The 21448-nt window shown below is 36.4% G+C and overlaps 2 protein-coding genes across 2 annotated transcripts in view; both read right to left on the minus strand.

Annotated features, from left to right (window-relative positions):
- The window catches only part of LOC113507023 (rotatin-like), a 33715-nt gene that overhangs the window by 8650 nt on the left and 3617 nt on the right, over window positions 1-21448 (minus strand). The window contains exons 8-26 of the mRNA XM_026889879.1: window positions 21165-21334; window positions 20613-20820; window positions 20067-20528; window positions 19561-19705; window positions 19076-19225; window positions 18737-18861; window positions 18418-18632; window positions 17992-18128; window positions 17549-17761; window positions 15587-15833; window positions 14841-15013; window positions 14157-14426; window positions 13014-13234; window positions 11631-11775; window positions 11083-11213; window positions 3291-3399; window positions 2694-2916; window positions 2168-2183; window positions 499-664 (exon numbers count right to left, since the gene is read on the minus strand). Coding sequence (XP_026745680.1) covers window positions 499-664; window positions 2168-2183; window positions 2694-2916; window positions 3291-3399; window positions 11083-11213; window positions 11631-11775; window positions 13014-13234; window positions 14157-14426; window positions 14841-15013; window positions 15587-15833; window positions 17549-17761; window positions 17992-18128; window positions 18418-18632; window positions 18737-18861; window positions 19076-19225; window positions 19561-19705; window positions 20067-20528; window positions 20613-20820; window positions 21165-21334 — 3526 coding nt within the window. The remainder of the gene's footprint in view (window positions 1-498; window positions 665-2167; window positions 2184-2693; window positions 2917-3290; window positions 3400-11082; window positions 11214-11630; window positions 11776-13013; window positions 13235-14156; window positions 14427-14840; window positions 15014-15586; window positions 15834-17548; window positions 17762-17991; window positions 18129-18417; window positions 18633-18736; window positions 18862-19075; window positions 19226-19560; window positions 19706-20066; window positions 20529-20612; window positions 20821-21164; window positions 21335-21448) is intronic.
- Window positions 6131-8654, minus strand: LOC113507020 (cytochrome P450 6a2-like). Its single transcript, XM_026889876.1, has 2 exons — window positions 7094-8654; window positions 6131-6628 (listed from the first exon to the last, which is right to left on the minus strand). Exons 1-2 carry the CDS (start codon window positions 8400-8402, stop codon window positions 6465-6467), a joined length of 1473 nt encoding a protein of 490 aa, XP_026745677.1. The 5' UTR covers window positions 8403-8654; the 3' UTR covers window positions 6131-6464.

The raw sequence follows: 21448 nt of genomic DNA on the forward strand, positions 1-21448 counted from the left end.
AATTAACTTTTCAGGTAACTAAATAGGTACTTACTTTAAACGTAAACAACTGCTTTTAACGCAGCTGTTAGGGAATTGACGTCATATGAATAGCTTATGTTCAATTTATCATTTTTTTAGTCCATTTAGACAAAATATACTTTATATTTATACTGATCTTTTTATTCGCTAATACTATTTATTTTACTTTGTTAGATGCGCTTTTACAAAAAAATATTGTAGAGAACGTTCTTGCCTTATAACAAAACTTATTAATATTTTTTTTAGTTCAATAAGTGTTTTTCCTTTGTCGTGATGTTCTAGCAGTTCTATAGTATGTTAGAGGTTAGGTTCGACCCTAACGTAGAAAAGTACTAATGTGTATGTGTGAAACACCACCCACAAATGATGTTAGAATATATACTGGAACAATCTGGATTGTAAATATATACCAAGCAGTATAACACAGTCTTTTCATTTGAAGAAACTTTGACAATATCTTAGTTAAGTTGAACTCACCTTCCCCGAACGGCGTGAGCGACATGAGCAAGTTGTAGAGGCAGTCCTTGGTGGCGGCGAGCGCGGCGCGCACGGCGGCGTGGCCCGCGGCGGCGCGCAGCGCGCGGCAGGACGCGGCGCGCGCGGGGAGGCATGCGCGGGGGGGGGACACGACCACGACGCGCATCTGGGTGTGGGTAGGATATTATGTACTTTTCAAGTGATATATACTTATATAGGGGGGGGGGGGCTTATCAATTTGACTGGCTGCCTTTTCTTTGTAGCATATGGTAACAATAGGTAAGCGGCTCCTAAGTTCCTATTTATACTTCGATTTTGAGCTCAACAAAATAATACAGAGCAAGCTACCACGATTCATAAAACTCTTTCAAATAGATATGAAATCAAAATGTATACGAAGGATTTAAACCCTAATTTTACCAATAAAAAAGTAAGTATTGTAGCTCAATTATTTTTCGTTATTAATTACCGGCACACGATGAAATACAGCACCTCAAAGCTGCACTTTTATTCAAGTCAACAAGTAACATTTTAAAATAATAAGAAATACATGAAAACAGATAATTATAATTGGTATATTAAGATTACAGAGCCTGTTCAATCCTCAAGGCGTGTGAAGGGGGCGAGAACTTATTAAGTGCTAATAGCTCCACAACTTAGCGCGTTGATGTACGGTCTACAAAACAGGTTTGGACTGGTTGAAACGATTACAACTAATTACTTTAGACTTAAAAATAAAAAATATCCTTCAAGATAAATTTATGTAGTGATTTAAAGTTAAAGAGGCATACATTACGGTGTCTAAAAATAGATATGATTACTTTTAACGGAAGTATACAAGTACGGAATGAACTGCTAATAAAAGTGACGGATTCAATTTATAGAAATCGCTTATTGTATTGTTCGAAAACAGATTTATTGTTAGTGCAACAATAGTGTCGCTTTAGAACTTTGATCACTATTCTTTACCAGGCAAAGTGTTTGTAATGTAAAAGATTTCTTATTTACAGTTTAATGTTTATGAAATCTTACTATACTAACATTATATGATTTGTTACGTCTTGCAGTAGTTGATCTCAGAAACTCCTGAAACGATGATATCAATAATACTACCTATAGAAAGGCACATTGTTTGTGAGCGTCATAGGCTACATATCTATACTAATATATAAAGCTGAAGAGTTTGTTTGCTTGTTTGAACGCGCTAATCTCAGGAACTACTGGTCCAAATTGAAAAATTCTTTTTGTGTTGAATAGACCATTCATCGAGGAAGGCTTTAGGGTATAAACCATGACGCTGCGACTAATAGGAGCTAAGATACAATGGAAAATGTGAAAAAAACCGGGCAGGTATACCTAAATTATAACTTATATCTTCTACCCACGGGGACGAAGTCGCGGGCAACTGCTAGTTAACTATTTCCAAAGTTGATTCTGTCGTGACACTGAGAGAGGTTCTGTATAAATAGGCTAAAGAAAATCAAATTAACTGAAATCAAAAAAAATATGACCGTAACAGGCTTTGTGGAGCATGGAACTTGATTTTTAGTATTTGTTGTTATATCGGCAACAGAAATACATCATCATTGAAAATGTCAACTGTCTGCCTATCAAGTTTCATGATGGACGGGCGAACAGACAGCGGGACGTCAATAATATCTTTGTTTACCTTTGGGTTCGAAACCCTAATAAAGACAAACGAAATAGGTAAATAAAAGGTAAATATTTATGATTTTGAAGAAATCATACTATCTGAAAATTGATCTCGAACCACTTCAAAAACAAAACACTTTTGTATCGGCAATTCATTTCTTAGGATTTGAATTCAATGTAACTGAAGATTACTTAGAATGGAATTTATATCTGAAGTGCTATTAGATATACGATATTACGTAGTAGGTACTACGAACAGAGTGAGATGCAAGATTATCTAAATAAGTGATGACACTGTGAACATAAAATAAAACTATTTATTATTTGTCCGCAGATGAGATGACCTGCCTGCGCAGGGGTACGTCAGACATAAAAAAATAATTTAAATAATAAGAATTCGATTTGTTACTAGTCTTTTCAATATGTAACATTATAGTAAAGTTAATTCCGTTGAATTAACTAGTCAATGATATTCCGATAATTTTTGAATGAACATATTCCGAACTAACTTTTGAACACCTTTAAACTTCAGCATTTAGTACCTGAACAAAAGTCTGTAAAGTCCTTCTTCATTCCAGTCCAGGACGGGACAGTTGTTGAAGGCGCTAACATTGTGCAGCGCGTCCGCGACTGCGGTGAGCAATGCGGGAGTGGGCGGGGGGCGGGACGCCTGCGACAGCGGCTCGTACCACTCCTCCCCACTTTTGCGCGCACGCACCTCCAACTCACTCCGACGCTCCAACAGACCTAGCGACACATTCGCTTCTAGAAATATAAACAAACTAATCGTTATCAATTACTTTTATCACAATAATACATTAATCGTTACATCAGTTCGCTATTGATAAATTATGATTAAATACTCAATATGATTAACATTCTTGTGGCGTTACTGTCTTAAGGTTTTTTATCGTCTTTCTGATAATACCTGTCATTTCATATTAAAGAAAATACATAAGTGATGACTTCACCATTACCGTTATATAGAACTCAGTTTTTCATGTTTGCAACTGACGTAAGGTTTTACCTATTAAATCTAATCTTATATAAGGCGATATACGTGTCCGATAACATATTGCAAGTCAGATACCGGGTTAGACACCTGATTGACAGAAACTAAAAATAAAAAGAGTACTAACCAAATGATTGTTTATAATCTTTAGCGTTGCAGAAGTCGACGAGTATTTCCAAACAGTTCTCTGAGAAGTTATTTTCGTTGAGCTGTTCTAGAACATCGCACTCCAAAATCTGGAACGAGTGTCAACATTTATTGCAATAGATATCAAAAAGAATCATACGATACAAAACGTGATAAATGCAATTTAGGCATTTGTATTGTAGGTTATCATAATGAAACTGGCGCAACCAAAAATAAACATCCAATCAATGAAGTAATTATCAAATTTAAACTCCAATACATAAAAAATTTAATTGATATAAGAATGAAAAATTCGATATTTATATATTTTAAGCAAAACCGTTTAGCGACAGTAAAAAATGTGAGTAAAATGTCACCAACGGCATCCTGGCATCTACTGAGGTACTAAAGTGTATTAAAAATATAACACCTCTCCCACACGTGCTAATTAAGACAAGATAATTAATTTCAATACAACTTTGTGCTGGTATATCAAGTAATTATCTGCGCAAGTAATCTTAAAGGGTTTACATTCCATAAAACGAATTGTCCATTAACTTTTAATAGACTGCTTAAATACATTTTATCTCTGACATTTTTAAATACTGTAAATGTAATTAAAATGCTGTGCAATACCTTGATAAGTAAGAGGATATTTAATGGAGGCATATTTATGTGGAGAAGGAAAGTTAAATATAACACATTGTGCGGTTTTCATTTCTATATTATAAACTAACAACATAATACTGCAAATATACAGAATATAGGTACAACACTAAATAGAGCCCATTTAACATTAGGTAAAGCAAATCATAGAAAAAAAACATTTTCATGTTGTTCATACTACAATTTTAAATGGTCAAAAGGAGTATAAACACAAGTATTTTATTAGTCCCTTAAGGTCCATTTGCTTTTACATCTTTTTGCTTCATATACGATAAGAGAAATAATACATTTTCTATCCACGGAACATGGTACTGATAATCATTGATTGTTATCGCTATCCGCGATATTATCCAACACATGCAAAGTGTAAAGACACAAACAATCGTTTTTCACGTTAATAAATAGCATTTTTATTGCAAATTAACCATTACTCAGTAGGATTTAGGAATAAGTTAGTAACATCGCGAGCTAGGTGGCAAAAGTTGGCACTCGCAAGCAGATTGCAAGCGCCAGATTGGCTGACGCACCTACATTTATATGTGTTATCTCACTAAGCAAATAGAGTTACATATTAGTTCCCAGTAAATGTTTGCATGGTGGACCACACGTCGGTGAGAAAAAACGTGATAAGGAAAATCAACCTTATCACTTGAACAGTAAGGCACATGGATGTTAGCTTTAAAATTGAAATCCAAGCCTCTGTAAACAATATCTATAATTTATTTAAAGTATAATGGTTTCACCAATAATGCTCAGCATTATAACCTGTTCTAGCGTATCTAATGATATACCAGAACGCAGAATAAAAAAATGATCATAATAGATAACAACAAAAAAGTTTGCAAACCGGCAAAGTATAAATACTCGATATTCGAGTTCATACAAGCCAAAGTCCAACAAAAAAGCCCCCCCTCTGTTGTCGATCAATATTTAATGCAATTACACGACCAATTAACTCCTGTAGGCCTACCACTTCGTCTTAAAGGAACATTATTGCAGGCGTGGAAAAGAGATGGCGCTATACTCCGTTTAATGCGCTGTCCCGTTTCCACAAGTGCAGTATTAGTTGAAGACTTGTCGGTAGGCCTTCTACTACCATGTTTAGTCTCGAGTTATTGTTTGCTGATACAAGTGATTGATAATAACGGTTCTGCGGATCGATACACACATAATTAATAGTTGGCTGAGTTAAGTGATATTGGTGCAACGTATCAATTAGCTGCTCGATCGAATTGCACGAAAACAACGTATTGTAAACCAGTTTAATAAGATCTTAATCACGATCTTATTTTTATAGTTATTTTATACTTTTAATGTTAATTATCGGCTTAAATATCAGTAGGTAAAATGTAGTCTAAGAAAATCATATTCATATTAATTGTTTTATGTATGTTTACCAGTGACGTTAAATAAGGAAAACGTTACAAAAACAATGTTTATAAATCAGCTTCATCTCGTTGTACCATTTGTGACCCAAAACAATAGAAATAATAGAATGGTTTACGATAACTGCATCCGCATGATTCACGCGTTATAAACAAAACACAATGATATATTAAATATATTTGTAATACAGTTATCAAACAACGTGTTTTCTAGGAATAAGGTACGTAATTCATTGTATTGGTATTTCGAGTACGTAAAAGCTTGATGGCAGGCTAGATAATGGCCAACAAAAGGTTTTAATTGGAACGAAAAAAATAAAAATAATCCAAAGTACGGGTACAGTAAGTACAACCTTTACTTAAATGGGCTACTGCAAGAACATGGTTCAAAAAAGTTAAAACTAAATACTAACATAAAATAAATAAGAGAATTCTTTCTGTACACAACATGCACTCGTTAAAAATCACATGATACTAAAATGCATACACGCTTACTAATAATCTAGTATTCATTAAGATTTATGGTTAAATATAATAATAAATAAATAAATAAATAAATGCGGACAACATCACATACAATTGTTCTGAACCCAAAGTAAGTTGCTAAAGCACTTGTGTTATGGAATTCAGATACAACGAAGGTACCACAAACACCCAGACCCGAGGCAATGTAGAAATGTGAATTTTTACATTGACCCGACCGGGGATCGAACCCGGGACCTCAGAGCTAGCGACACCTTGAAACCGGTGCGTACGCCACTCGACCACGGAGGTCGTCGTTATTAAATATTAAGTCTTATAATGCCTCATTGTTTGTGCTTGGCAGATGCGAGACCGGTTACACGCTTAGGTTCTGAACGAATTCTACCAAACGCACAAATACTATTTTACATATAAGAATGTAGCGAAGTCAATACTCCGCAAATATTCAGGCAAAAGTAAACAATTCCACATTCAGATTGTGTGAAAACAGGTTGTTAGTCCAGTAGACGGAGCAAACATTGAGCTAAATCGATGGGAATTTCTCACACGACACATAATAACTAAACATGATTGTTATTAATTAAGAAGACTATGAGAGTTTGATTAACACTGCCTAATGGAGAACAGTTTACAGATGTGTGTTATTTGGGAGCAAATCGCAGCCAGATGCCTCCCTTGTTCTTGAGCATGACGCTGCGTGGGTCGTACTGGATGCGCGGCGTGGTGCGCTCACACGGCTCCACGGTGAAGGTCGGGAGGATGGCGGCCAGCCCCGCTGCCACCGTCAGCTGAGCGAATCGCGCACCTACGTCACACATACTTATTACTTTAATCAATTGCACTCTTATCACTATTATATTTAGGTATCGTCTTCAAGCTATCGCGTGTTTGTTTTTGTCTTTTCATTTTTGCATTTTGTATTTCAATTAACAAGTCTGACTTTGGGAATTTTAAACGATTTGCTAAATAAACCGGGTTTCTAGTGTTGGCTTGTGAAATTGCGGAATCAGTATCCGCGCAAGATGTGTGTTCAGTTACTGAGTATTTGATCTTAGCTTTGTTTATGTAGACACATACTCCAGTTTTGGAAACAATGAAAGAACTTCAAATATTTGTATTTGAATCAGCACAATAGGAACAAAAGAATGTTTAGACAAAAAAATCCCGCCGGTGCCTTGCAATAATATCACTGCTATTTCTATAAATAAAGAATTACCCATTGTCGATATGCAAAAGTTTACATAACATGAGTAGTCAACAATAAACTTACCAGGACAACTCCTCGGGCCTTCGCCGTAAGCCATGAAACCGGGAGGATTTAAATCGTCCACAAATCGTTCGGGGTTGAATTTGTCAGGGTCCGGAAAATGTTGCGCATCTCTTTGGATGCAGTGAATAGGTATGAGCACGGGATCCTTGAGCTTTAGAGTTAGATGTTCGTCCAGCGTGCAGGGAGCCGTGCAGAGCCTCGTGGTCATGGGCGTCGGCGGGTGCATGCGCAGCGTCTCTGCCACCACCCGGTACACCAGGTGCATCGCGATCACCGCATCATAGTTCAAACCGTTGTGCCGCTCCAAGCATTCCATAATCTCTTTTCTTACGTCTTCTTGCAGGTCTTGGTCTCTTGCTAACTCATACAAACAGAATGACAAAGTAGTTGCCGATGTTTCTAAGCCCGCCAACATAAATATGAACGAATTGGAAGTTATTAAAGCATCTGTCATTTGGAAACAAGAATTTGTATTTTGCTCATTTAACATTAATTGCAAAAAGTCATGTCTTTGGACTCCGGACCTTCTTTCTGCCAACACTTGATTTATAATGGAAGTGAAAAATGCCTCCACGTCTTCGGAATAAGATCTAAGGTTCAAAAGTTTAAACAATCTGGGAAAGAATGTGCGGCAGTAACGTTTCAGCACCGTGCTTCGATCTATCTTAAACATTTTTTGTGACATCTTCAGGAATGGTGATTCGGGGTTTTTGAGAGATCCCGGGTCCACTCCGAACGCACAGCTGCCGATTACATCAGTGGTGAATCGTGACATTAAACTAGGAACATTCACTTCATCTACGGATTCTTTGAGCATTGTATTCTTCAATGTCTGAGCACAGTCAGCGATCAACGGAAACATAGCCTTCATCTTGGCTGATGAGAACGTTGGTGTCACAATATGTCGCATTGCCTTCCATTCAGCTCCACTCATGTTCGCTAAGTTACGAAGCAGAGGTTCCCGTTGAGTGTCTGTAGATGCCGATACGCGATCACTGAAACACTGGAACTCCTTCGAGTAAACAGTTTTCGCCATGTCCAAATCTATTATCATCAAAGTAGGTCTGCGAGCTTGAAATAATCCTACATATTTCTTATCTCGGAAATTGTCATAGAAAAACTGAAGCATTCTTGTATAGCTCTTTCTCATGGTAAATGTAGCGCCAAAATTTCCAAATAACGGGCACGGTTCCCTGTAAGGTACATTTCTGAAGAACCAGTACTTTCTTCCTTTTGATGAATAGTGGAATACTGCTAGTAAAAGAGTCAATAATATTAAAATCACTAATAAAACACCACTGAGCGACATTTTTGCACTTATAAAAGAATCCACTGCGTTGTTTAGTTATGAATCTAAATGATGTTCAAAGTCGTATATTTAAAGAGCCGGCATTTCGTGCGTATGTAAACAAGGCGGTTGTGCGAGCATGCGCGTCAGTGCTAGCGGAGGTGCCGGCGGCGGGCGCGGGCGCGTGCGGCGGCGGTCACTGCTCAAGTGAGGCGTATCGCCGCCGCACGCCGAGATAAGCCCTACGCGGCTGCGCGGCCGCCGCCGCGCCGCGCCATGCACTCAAGGCCATGTGTGTTGATGTACTGCGCCCGTGACTCGCATGTATCCACCTATCCATTCTTACGCCGACTATTGTATTCCGATACGTGAATACTAATAACAAATACATTATACGCTTTTTGCGGTCATCTCAATTAGTCGCCTCCGATTTAAACTGTTTACAATCAACCATTAAATTAATTGGACTTACATTTTATCGATAAAGAATTCTTCATTTACATGAATGACATTACATTTTAGAAATAAACGTTTTAACCGTGCATCGAAGTTAAAAACGTAGCAAAACTAGCAGACGTAAATAATAATTACTGGTCGAATGAATGCATATTCATAATATTCATGAGTTTTAAGGGTCACGACGTAGTAGTTTTTGACTTTAAGTGCTCAATATATTAATGTCCATTTCTCCATTAAACACGACACCTAAGGAAATAACAAAAACATAAATAAAGAACATTATTGTGCCACTTACAGTACGTGTACCCTATTCTATTTTAGTGGCACACTCAACTTCAGTGGACAAATAGAACATCACATGAGTTATATGATGGGGGAAATAATTGAATGACACGGCAAATTAACGAGAAGTAGTATTATCTGTATTAGAATAACTTTCGTAAGGCGGTTTCAATCTAACCGCAGTAGCGACCGCGCGTCAGTTCATGATTAAGGACGAAAGGGTCCGAAACTAGTCGGGCTATCCCCATAAACACGCGTAACTAAGGCGTTATTAAATAAATAAATAATTACTGTTACTAGTTTCTTTATCTTGTGTACCAATAAGCTATATTTAACAAGTTAAATCACAATTCAAAATGAATTCTAATTTAATAACAATTTCTTATTTTTCTTAACACTTTGATCATACAATTATACTGGTTTGCTGACTACACTCTGCGTCGCTAAAGATTAATAATGTTTCCCAGTGACTAACGCTACGAACTACGAAGTTTAAACTACAATATTCTTAAAGTACATACCAAAAGAGGTAACTTGATGCTATTTTCACAAGCCACTGCGTGTGGTCCCATTCGTATTCGCGACTGCTCTACGTAATTTATAGCTCGATAAAGCGCGTGCTTAATGTTTAGCTTGCCATGAATAGATACTTTATTTCACGCAGCGGTATTTGTTTAAGAAGAATACTAATTGTTTAAGCATGATGATGCAATAAGATATTTATAAAAATATTTTTTACCTATCGTTGGTAATGTGTTAATGGAACCCCCTTTTTAGTAAGAAAGTTTCTAGTATAATATGTAATAAAAAAAAAACTGAACTTAGCATGACGTTAGACGTAAGATTTAAAATAAAACAGTTCTTTCAAAATATTTAGATAAATAACCTAAGTTTAATCAACAACTCTGTCCTAGATTGGATAACATCATTATAGAGAACCAAGAGTGTGTGAAAAAAGGTATTTTCCGAGAAAAGAATGTCAAAACAAATATAAAGTTCAAATCAATAATTTTAAACAAACTCACAGCGTTATCTTTAATAGAAACATGTGGTTTTGTAGCTTTATAATATAACCAAGTGATTATATTATTTGATGCGTGAAATGAAAAAATATAATATCAAGGTTTTAGTATAGAGCTTTACATAAAAAAATAAATACCGAACGGAATTCTAATAGTTTTTTATGCGACCTTTATGTACACTGTACTGTACACGCGAATACGTAGGTATGTTGGCAGGTCATAATTAAATCGATTCGCAATCGATTTAAGAGTTTAAAATTGACAAATGTACATGAGAATGAAAATGAATAAATTAATCACACAGATTGACCTAGATATTGGATACTTTAGATAGTTACCTTAACCATGTAATAGACAAACGGGTATTATGTTACTTAGTGAATTAATGTAAGTCATAATATTACAAATCACTGTTGCAAATACAAGGAGGAGGAGCTCGTGGCTAAGCTACAACCGCATAAGTGATTGGATCACAGGTTAAGCTATGCTTGACGCGGTTGGTCCGTAGATGGGTGACCATCTTTGTCAGAGAGAGTTCCTCCGTGTTTCGGAAGGCACGTTCAATTGTGGGTCCCGGCTGTTATTCCTACATCTTTGACAGTCAAAGCTAAGTTAAGTTAGCTAAAACCGGTTAGAATGGTAGCCGATCCCAAAATAGTTGGGAAAAGGCTAGGCCGATGATGACTGTTGCAAATACAAATCAACATCTTAAACTAGGACAAAGTTTCAAGTTGATCCTGTACTATGAGATATGAAAGTAAGGTGGTTATAGTCGTAGAAGCGAGATGGCACTATATCCCGCTTGTTATGCGCGTCTCACTTCTACAGCATAAGCAACACCGCTTTAAGTTGTCTCAAATTAATGTTATTTCAGTCTTGCTGTTTTACTGCGTAAAATATGCATTATAAATAAAATATTTATAAGATATAGTGCTTACATCAGATCGCGGTGAAGCTCTTGAAGCAATAGACGCGAGCAGGTCAGCGGCGGCGGCACGCACCACATTCGCCTCTCCGCGTTGACAAAATATATTCACCGCGAACTGCGACAGCGACGAATGTTGTATAGCTACGAAATACATGAAGGATAATAACATTTTTGAAAGGTGGATCTATTCTTAGTAGTAAGAACGGAGATCTTGTGAAAAAGCCTTATCAAGACAATCAAGTATTATAAGAAAGTAAATAACAGGTAAACGAGAAACACAGTCAAGAGTTAAATTATAATCGATTAGCATTTTTTTTGTAGATAAATAATCCAATCATGAAATTAGTCAATACCCGTGTAAATCACAAATGGGTACTTGTACAAATATCGCTTCGTCGTTATTCGAGCATTGATTTACATTGAGTTTTCAGTTGAATTAAGACACAAAGCTCGAACCACTAACTATGTTGCTGACTGTACCTCTTTAGGAGTCTAAAAGTTTTGGGAATTACTGCGTTCTGGATCAAATCCAGATATTATCTAGTATAAAAATGTTACCTTGCATCAAGTGCGGCATCAGTTGCGCGTAGTGTGCTAACGCTACAACGACCTGCAAGGCGGCGGCGCGGAGCTCGGGGCGGGCGCCGCTCGTGCACTTCACTATTAGACGTACCACATCGCTGTTGAAGGTTTCGCTCCATCGCTAATAACAAATATATAATTTCCATTATTGGTCATTAGCACATAACATGTAGATTTTCCATTATTGGTAGTAAACATAATATTTAATCAGAAATCTGGCGACGAATCTCTTTGCGTTAAAGAGAATTAGATTGTATGAAACCGAATGTGGGAGTGTGTTTGTTACATTTTACGCTTAAGTGGCTTAACAGATTTCGATAATGTTTCGCATGAAATTAGCGTACTAACTATTTTTTTTACCAGTGCTCATAATGATTTGGGAGTAAGCGGGTGCAAGTAGTCTTTTATGATCAGTATAAATTACTGCTACAGGCTGCAGATATGTTGGTGGGCTGGTAGTGCATACAAAATTAAATAATTGTTTTTATGACTATAATATAATTAGGAAAAATATAGCCTTGATATAATTATAAAATTCAAACGGGGCCAATAAACAACATGAAATACTATTATATTTTGTAATAAAATGTACAAACAGCCCTACACGTTTATGTGAGTATTAATTTGCTCTGTAAACAATTACACATATTTTATCATCTACATGACATCTTCAACGTATTAAGATAAAAGAAATACGAAGGCACGGCGTAACGTCATTCAGACTTAACGTACGCGTATAATAAACGGGTTTTATCTGCCATAAACAATACTCAATACTATCCATTAATGATATTGTTATTGATTCAAGTTTACAACTGCGATACGTTTAATAATACTTTTATAGTTTAAGTACAAACAACAATATTACATGTATATGTAATATTTTTAACAGTCCCGCGCTGAGAAATGTAATGCTTGTGTCTTGGGGGTTTCCACAAACTTTTTAGTGTCATGCACAAGACATGAAAATCTTTCATGAATATGAACACGCCAAACACTGGAGGGCGTTGCGTGGTGATCTATACTAGCCGGTAATCTGTGCAGCCAATTAAAAGTATCCCTCTTAACCAAGTCTCCCTATTTTACTATCAAATTGTATGCAATTGGGAGATCTATCAAAAGATAACAGGAAATTAGAATGCGGGAATAGTATGTAGAGTTCCAAGTCCGAATACTATACACCAAAAAGAAATAATAACTAAATATTTTGGCACAAAACAGTATACAAACTGAATACCAGAAAAAAACTAAATCAAACCCTGTAACAAAACATACATATACAGCAAATGAGTACCAGATAACCACGAAAAATCAACAAGTATTTTTTCTATATCGAAAGAAAATTCAGAAATAGCTTACCTGAACTGGTATAGCCTCATCGTGTATTTGCTTCAACAGCGCCAACAACGACAGGACAGCATCTAGCCTACACGCTTGACCTTTACACCCACCGCCCGAGGCACACCCACTTAACGTCCTCGTGACTAGTCGCAAACTATGCAGTAGGGTATCTTCAGACAGCTTACAGTAACGGGAGTTAAGAGCGTATCTTATACAGCGCATCAACTCGTTTAGATATCCTAAAAACATATCCTTATTGAATTATTTCTATACTAGCTGTTGCCCGCCCGCTACAAATAGAAAATGATGTTGTTAAAAACTATCCTATGTGTTAATCCTGCTTATGCTTCTGTGTTCAAAGTTTTGTCTATGTCCGTTCATTGTTTTTTGGTTGAAGGAGGAACAAACATCCATACATACAAACTTTCGCGTTTATAATATAAGTAGCTGGAGGACGTTGCTTTATAAGTAGAAGTGTTTTATGCTTGAACAAGTGATTCTATTGGTAAAAAGAAATCACTACGCATTTCCGTACCAGGAACTGATGTCCTGTTCCCCATACTTCTTATCAGAGCACTGTGATGCATAAATTTTTACACGCCCATGAATTCGTAAAACAAGGACGTGTGATCTTATCAATCAATTTGATATGCGTAACGCGACAGTTATTGAGGATAAATGAGCTTTTATTTCATATTTATATCGATAATTGTATTGAAGTTTGACCAACATTTCAAAGGATTATGCAACATCGCCCGTCTTACAAGCACAAATTCAGATCTCTCTATAATACGAATTACTTAACTTGTACTATCGTCTATGGTCACTCTATGTGTTTTACTACTTAACAGTATTCAGTGTCATAAAAATGAGTCAACAATATATATCCATGTTAAGAATTCTCATAAGTACAAATAAAATGTATACTATAGATGGATTGAAAAAGAAAGACTCCCGCATTAAAGGATTTAATTTAACCCTTGTGCCGGGGGGTTTTCACAAACATTATTTTAAAGTCACAAAACAACCCTCAGAACAAGCATTCATGAATCACACAAATGCTTGTCCCAAGCGGGGATCGAACCCACGCACGTCACGCTTAGCTTGGCGTGCTGACATACCATTCGGCTATCGGTGCAGGCAGATTAGAAAAAAGCTTACCTAGAATATGAAAATTTCTCAAGTCGATCTTCTCCAAACAGGCTAGTAATATTTTGAGTAAACTTTCTAACTTGAGGCTGTCGTAGTCTTCCCAGTTTTCTAACATCATTATACATCGTAGTAACACCTTCACTATATGTATGTGTAACTGGGTGACTTCAATGGCTTCCTGGACCGACTGTTGAAGATAGAACTCGTCTCGACTCAGTAACGAAATTATGTGGGCGTTGTTTCCAATAAATGATGATTTTATCCAGTTCATAGTACCATCTTGAAAAAAAAGACAAAAAAATAATAATCAGTACGTCGTTTTCCAAAAACAAACTAATTTGGAGGAGACTACACTAAAAGTTTAATGAATAACAATTTGACGGATAGATATTATTTCTTTTACCCCGCAAACATAAATTATTCACGTTACAGTGATCAGAGCTTAAGCGTGTCATCACTTTTGTACATAAATTTTGGGAAAGTCCAAGCAATTTTCTAAACATTTATACAGACTTGAAAATGCTTATTTTTTAGATAAAGGCAATAATACAAGTGGTAAATTGTCTGTGTACTAAAACGATTTTTCTGATACTGTCATCGTGCCTATTGGAAAGTTATGAGTTTTAGTTTACAAAGAGTTTTACGCCACATAACACAAATATTTAACATTGTTAAATGTTAAATGATACTTACCCTCATTCGGAACATTATCCATATACATGACGACGAAGTGCAATAGGGTGCAAAGCAGTGCGGTGTCGCGAGTCGAGGCAGGAGGTGAATCCAGGAATCTTCGCGTGTGTTGCCATGGCAACGAACTAAACTCCTTTCTACTTGCACTCGATAAGGGTACTAAATAAACGTAGCTAAAAATAATAATAACATCACCATCAGAATGAAACAAAAGAACAAAGTTTGTTGCGCCCTTTCTTCTTCCACAGCAAAAGGTGAAGGGTAGGCGAAACTAGATGCTGTCCAATGAAATATGACCTTCAAAAAGCACTACTTGGTAGCCTAATTTGAATAAATGACTTTTGATGTGTACCACTAACAAGGTGCAATATCTGATGCAAAAAATGTATCAGAGCAATAAAGATTTCTTTAACAGAGTATTGAGAAAAGTACTGCACAACGTCCGATAAATATTCCATCGATATAAGTGTCATGGAGTACCGTCGAGCGATTTTGGTACAAAGTTGTGCGTCATAACACCATCTGACTACAAACTAGTGCTGCGCGCGTCATCGTCCACCTTAAGAGTTGCTTCATAAATATAATATTAAAGATAATCCGCCCATCCGTTTGTACGTAACCCTTTAAATGACCCTCCCCCCCTCCTCCCTACCAAAATTATTTTAAATACAATTTGACATTGCATTGTTTAAATTGACTGAATAAATTTAAAAATAAATTTCTTTCAGTTTATCATCTTGAGTTACCTCTCCAATTTATAAAGCGCTTCGGTAACTTGTCTGTGTGATGTAGCATTCTGTAGGCTAAGGAGGGCTTTAGTGCAGCTGAAGATAGGGCAGGCGGCTCTCAGTGCGTCGAGGTCTCTAGGGGCGGGCCTTAGCGCTAGTGGCGACACCGGTGGGGCTTCAGTCAGGAGTCGAGAGCGGCCAGAGTTGGCACACCACCAGCGAACCCGGATCGCTGACCGCCATTCCTCATCAGCCAAAAGCCATTCTGCACCAAAAAAATTGAATCGTATTGAAGATTTGTAAAGTGTTCAGTTATTATTAGGGAATGCTTTCATAATAAACTACGTGAGACGGTTACAACATTAGTTTAATGTGAAATTCAATGATAAGTACTAAATATGCTACTGGTTTTCCCTCTCTTTGTTACTAGAAAAAGTATCATATTATGCGTCATTTATTTAGATACTTTACCTAATATTCAACTACACAGTTCTTTTATCAACGTACACAGTTGTTATTATCTACAATAACCGTCACAATAAGTTAAAAATAATGGGGCAATTTGAAATTAAATGCATAAAAAATATGTGTGTAACGATGAATTAGCGTATTTCTAATCATCTGTGGTTCAAAATTATGTTTTGCATGTAATTTTATAGATTGTAGTTGTCGTCAATACCTAATGTGCAGTTTTGAAAAGATATTGTTTTACCTACTTCTTAATTTGTGCAGGGAGCGTCATAAGAAATTAATTTGTCATATTAACACATTTTCATATTTGAAATACACTGCATGCATTATATTATCCATAAGCCTTTAAGATTGAAACAGTAGAAGTACAAATTCGTAATTAAGTTAAAAATCATAATTCAGCTCAATCATACACAGGAAGCCAGTCATTTAAAACCGCAATTTATTGAAGACAAAAATGTAAGTACTACGAATTTGCAAACTTAACAAGAACTATAAACGATCTAAAAAGGAAACTTGAATTTGTCCTTGAGATCGTTTAGCATGAACAAGAAACGCACAATGATTTTTAAACATTGTTTTTATATTCATTTCTAGTAGTTGCAAATTTGCATGCATTCGTTTAGCGTCAGTAGTAAACTAGACAGTAAACATATTTAAATATTCTCCAGAAGTTTTAAGCGTCTGGGATAGCGCATAAATTAAATAAATCATTCAGTCAACAGGCAAGTTTATTTGTAGAAGTGAAATATTTACTGGGTAATAAAAATGGGTAGAAGTGATAACAGTCACTTAAAATGAATGTAGAATGTAGAATATAATATGACAACTACGGGTACGACTAGATGGGATGTACAACAAAAAACTCTTTATATGTCACCAATTCAGACCAGGAATCCAGGAATTTCGCAGTGAAAATTTTTTTTTTTTTGTGTGGTCGCTGACATCACAAGAGGTTATTTAAAATACGCTAATAGAAACATGTTAAATAGCTCACTGGATGTTCGGACTTTCCATTTTTTATGAATGCTACATTTTATCTTGTCGAAACCAACGTATTATCCGTAAAGGTATGAATTGCTATTTGAATAAAAACTAAAATTAACGTGATTTGGGTGATTTCGATAATCGAATTTGTATGGAATTGGAAGTTCCATTTGTAGCAAAAACTAACTTAACCAATATTACACTAAAATATGTATGAACATAACTCCACACAACTTTGGACGATATACCTGAAATAATGTGAATTGCATACGAAAGATATCCACATAACAGGTAATAATTACATTTGCCTATTGATAGTAGGCTGCTAACTCTAACAAGTCAAGTTTATTCAAAGTAAAGGATGAGAAAAAATATTTCAAATTCAAAATGAACTCAGTATTAAGACACGTTCAAAAAATGTGGCTAGCAGCAGATGGAAGCGAAAAGCCTAATATCGGCATTGATTACGATATGCGATGAGGCCAATATTAGCACTAGTAACATTGGTACATAGTCACATACCTATATGAGAATGTTCAGCATTGGGACTAGTGGCCCAGTACCCGTTGGCAGTAAAGGGCAGGGCGGTCCTCACAGTGACGCTGAGCGGCAGGGCGGGCACGCGGTGTCGCTGCGCGTCCAGCTCTTGTAGGGCGAAGCCCGACCACGACACCAGGGCTAGCACTTGCGAACACATCAGTACGCACGAGTCGTTGGCGGGGAATACTAAGATCACTGTAAGATAGAGAGGTGTTAATGCTATATGATTAATTATTATTAACACAACTTAATGAGTAATGCCATTGTTCCTGGCTTCAAGCTTCAGTGAGGATTTGTAACTATAAAAATTCAGTAACTATTTTTTTTTCGTAATTGGAAGTCTATACAACTGTTTTGATTTAATTCTAAAAGGCGAATTTTAGTTTCAGTATATTTTTGAGTAATTTCACTTCTTATTTATTTACCTCTAAGCAATAGTGACGGCAAATAGTTAATTTTGGCTAAGACGTGTCGTGTCATAAAGCACACACTATTCAATACGGATACGCAACTGATTGCACATTCCGGAAATGCCAGATAATCATCCACAGTCAGCGACATTCTGAAAAAATAAGATTACTTTAATCTTAATATTCCTTTCAAATTCCTAGATTGTTTTACACATTTATTGCAGTTAGTGCGATAATATAAATATCATTCAAAAATGACTTTCGTTCCTACTGACTCTCAATTGACTGAAGAAGTAAGTTCTCTTTGTATACATATAACTTAAAAGAATGGAATGACTTAATCAAATTCTTTTCCATTTGTTTCTACCACATCTTAACAATACCAAAAAAAAAAAGAAATACAAAATTAAAAAAAATATATAAAAATAACAAAAATATTACCTAAGAGTAGCAACAATAACCTTCAATCCATCATACTGTAGGAACGCATCGTGTAGCTCTTGCTGCCTCATTATGACCGCGAGTTGCTGCAACGTGCTACGTCGCAAGGACGGCTCGAGCGTCGGCTGTATCGTCTGGCGCGATACGTACTCGTCGTGATCGTCGAGAACAATGTCTTGTTTTAATACGTCTAGTATTTGAGTCAGTCCTGTTGTCTGTAACAGTGCAACGTGTTACTATAACATGATGTATAACCTAAACTTTTAATTGTTATATCTGATATTTTGACATAGGTTAGTAACTATTAAATATAATGTACCTGCGGTATTTTAGACGTTGAACTCGAATTGTCAATGTTGAATTCTTGGGGCTTAACTCTGCGTAAAGCACTCAACAAGACATCAGCACGTAGAGATTCCTTTGGAGGTAGATAGTTCTCGTCATCTAAAAGTATTGAGACAACACATTACAAAATATAAAAGAACTATGCTTAGAACATTAAAACGAATATAGGATATATTCTGAGTGTACAGAGGGAGCGAGAAATACAAGCAAGAACGAAACAAGCATATCAAGACACATAAAACCCTCAACTTATATTTGGTGCACACCCTCTTAATATTGTAAGTATTTATTATAATCTGTTTTTTTTATTTACCCAGCAGTCGACAAAGTTGATGAGCTGCATCGAGTTGTACGGCCACGCATTTAACAAACAAAAGACGAATAAGACCGGACGTCATATCTGCTGTAGACACCCCCATACAGTCCGCTATGTCTGGCTCCAGAGACTTGCAGATAGCCTTGCCTAAAAAAGAGAGATGGTTAAAAAATCTGCTGTCTGCAAAGTTAAACCTAAACAAAGTGCATGTTCATATTTTGGGTAAACTTTTATGTTATTCACGATTAAAATCTTTTGCAATACTAAACTACTACTAAATTCCTAACTACATCGACAAAGTGTTCTAATATATAAAATCCTCGTGTCACGGCTCGACCAAATCTCATAAAAATTATGTACGCATATTGAGGAATCTGGTGTGTTTCCTAAAACTCATTTGTATAGCAAAACAACGTTAGCTGGGACGGCTAGTATAGCTATTTTTTATTTTTCAGGTATTTAATGTAATTCGTCCATCGTACCCAGCTGTGTGTCGTGTGCGGCGTACACATGCAGCAGCGGCAGTACGGGCAGCACGCAGGCCAGCAGCAGCCACCAGCAGGACTCGCTCAGCACCAGCCGCCCGCGCAGCAGGTACAACATTATGTCCGACGCACTCTCTTCCACCTGACAAACATTAACACGTCATTAGACTACCAACAACCAAGTAGAGTAAGGGTGGCTATACATTAAAACGTTACGAGACACAACACGGCATCGGATCATGTAAAAATCCATTAAATTAAAATATATTGTTACGTCACAATCCTGTGCGCCCGAAACATCTCGTGGCCGTAATGTGTACAAGCCCTTAATCGGCTACTTGAGTGAGTGAACGGGGATTAATATCTGTGTGAACATAAATGTTTGTTCCAATCGTTAAGAATTTAAGTTGAACGGGAATCCCGCGACAAAATTTATGCGGAAGTCTTTTTTTCAATAAAGTACCTTATTATCTTGTAGTTCTTGTATACCTATTACAACTTACCTCTTTCAACTTTGAAGATAAACCATGACAACATATCTCAGTCAATATCCCTACATCACATAACAATGTGAGAGATTTCTCATTTTCGCTCTGATAAGTCTCATTTCCCACTAAAATAGACTTGACCATTCCTGCCAACAACTTGTAAAACTTCTTTTGCACCCATTCCAAATTGTGTGTCATTAAATGAAGGGCTATACTTCTACCAATCGACCAATCAGTGTCTTTCAAATCCAAATCCTTAGTCTTATTGAGTAATATATCCGAGATTTCAGCCAAAAAGTTTTCACTTTGGAACAGCTCTATAACAGGCAAGGAGTTCTTAATGCAAGTTAAAACTTTTTTATTTTTATGAGACTGTTTGTCTTTCATGAACTGGACGGCCTCATCCATGCTTGCGAATAGTTTTTTCAGCTCTCTGTACTTGCTCTTATATTCCTTGTTGACAGTTATTCTGGTGTTCTAACAACAAAAAGTTTATATTACAATAGGCCGTAACCTGACATTTCATAAAAATAAATAAACAGATTAGAGTTTAAAACATACCTGTAAAACTAATTCAACTTTCTTACACAATTCTGGGTAGAAGAGGTCAATAGCTGGGTCCAACTGAGCTATTTGTAAAGCATTTACAAGTGAAGTAGGAGGCAGAGCCGAGTCACGAGCCCAATTCAGGAGTTTCTCTGCACACACCACAAGCCGCAGCCAAGCGACACGGTGGAGACATCTGTTAGTGTCATCGAAGAACGATTTTCTGTAAACATTGCAAATTCATTTCATCGTTAAAAGGTTAGGAATTGCAGTAAATATTGTCTTATAGAGAAGAATTCACTTATAAATTGAATAAGTCTCTCTTTCTCTCTCAAATCTCTGTGTGTAACAAGTGACCATAGTAGAATATGTTTGCGAGTCGAGTATTTTTTAATGGATTTCGATCAAATAACAACAGAAAATGTTAGCATCGACATTCTTACACAAGTCCTAACTCTGTGACGTTGGATCTTAAAGAATATTGTTTTTCTTTAAAACTTTAACCACACAGGGGCAGTTTGTTCTAAAAATGTTTTGTAATGAACATAAATTAATATTAAAACTAACCTGTATTTATCTAACAGATCTCCAAATAATCGCATGACCATACAGCTTTTGTGCGATATATCTCTGTACGTCTTTGCATTATGATCTACGCTCCAGAAGCATTCGTTCACACAATCCAGTAACAAATCAACAAGGCTCTCCACTAAACACATACAAGTGTTTAACTCCTTCTAAAACAATAATTATTTACATAAAGCTATTAGGTGTATTGCTGTTGGTCGGTTTCAAGTGTAATGTGGAAAGTAATATCAGATTTTCGAATGGTACTCAACCAAGTGTCGTCC

Source organism: Trichoplusia ni, unplaced genomic scaffold (assembly GCF_003590095.1).
Source record: "Trichoplusia ni isolate ovarian cell line Hi5 unplaced genomic scaffold, tn1 tig00000275, whole genome shotgun sequence".
Lineage (NCBI taxonomy): Eukaryota > Metazoa > Arthropoda > Insecta > Lepidoptera > Noctuidae > Trichoplusia > Trichoplusia ni.

Excerpts from the sequence above, each read along its gene's own strand:
- LOC113507020 (XM_026889876.1), bottom strand. The coding sequence starts at position 8,402 with ATGTCGCTCAGTGGTGTTTTATTAGTGATTTTAATATTATTGACTCTT. Across the intron at positions 6,629-7,093 it reads AGGCCCGAGGAGTTGTCCTG|GTGCGCGATTCGCTCAGCTG; the intron begins GTAAGTTTATTG and ends TGTGTGACGTAG.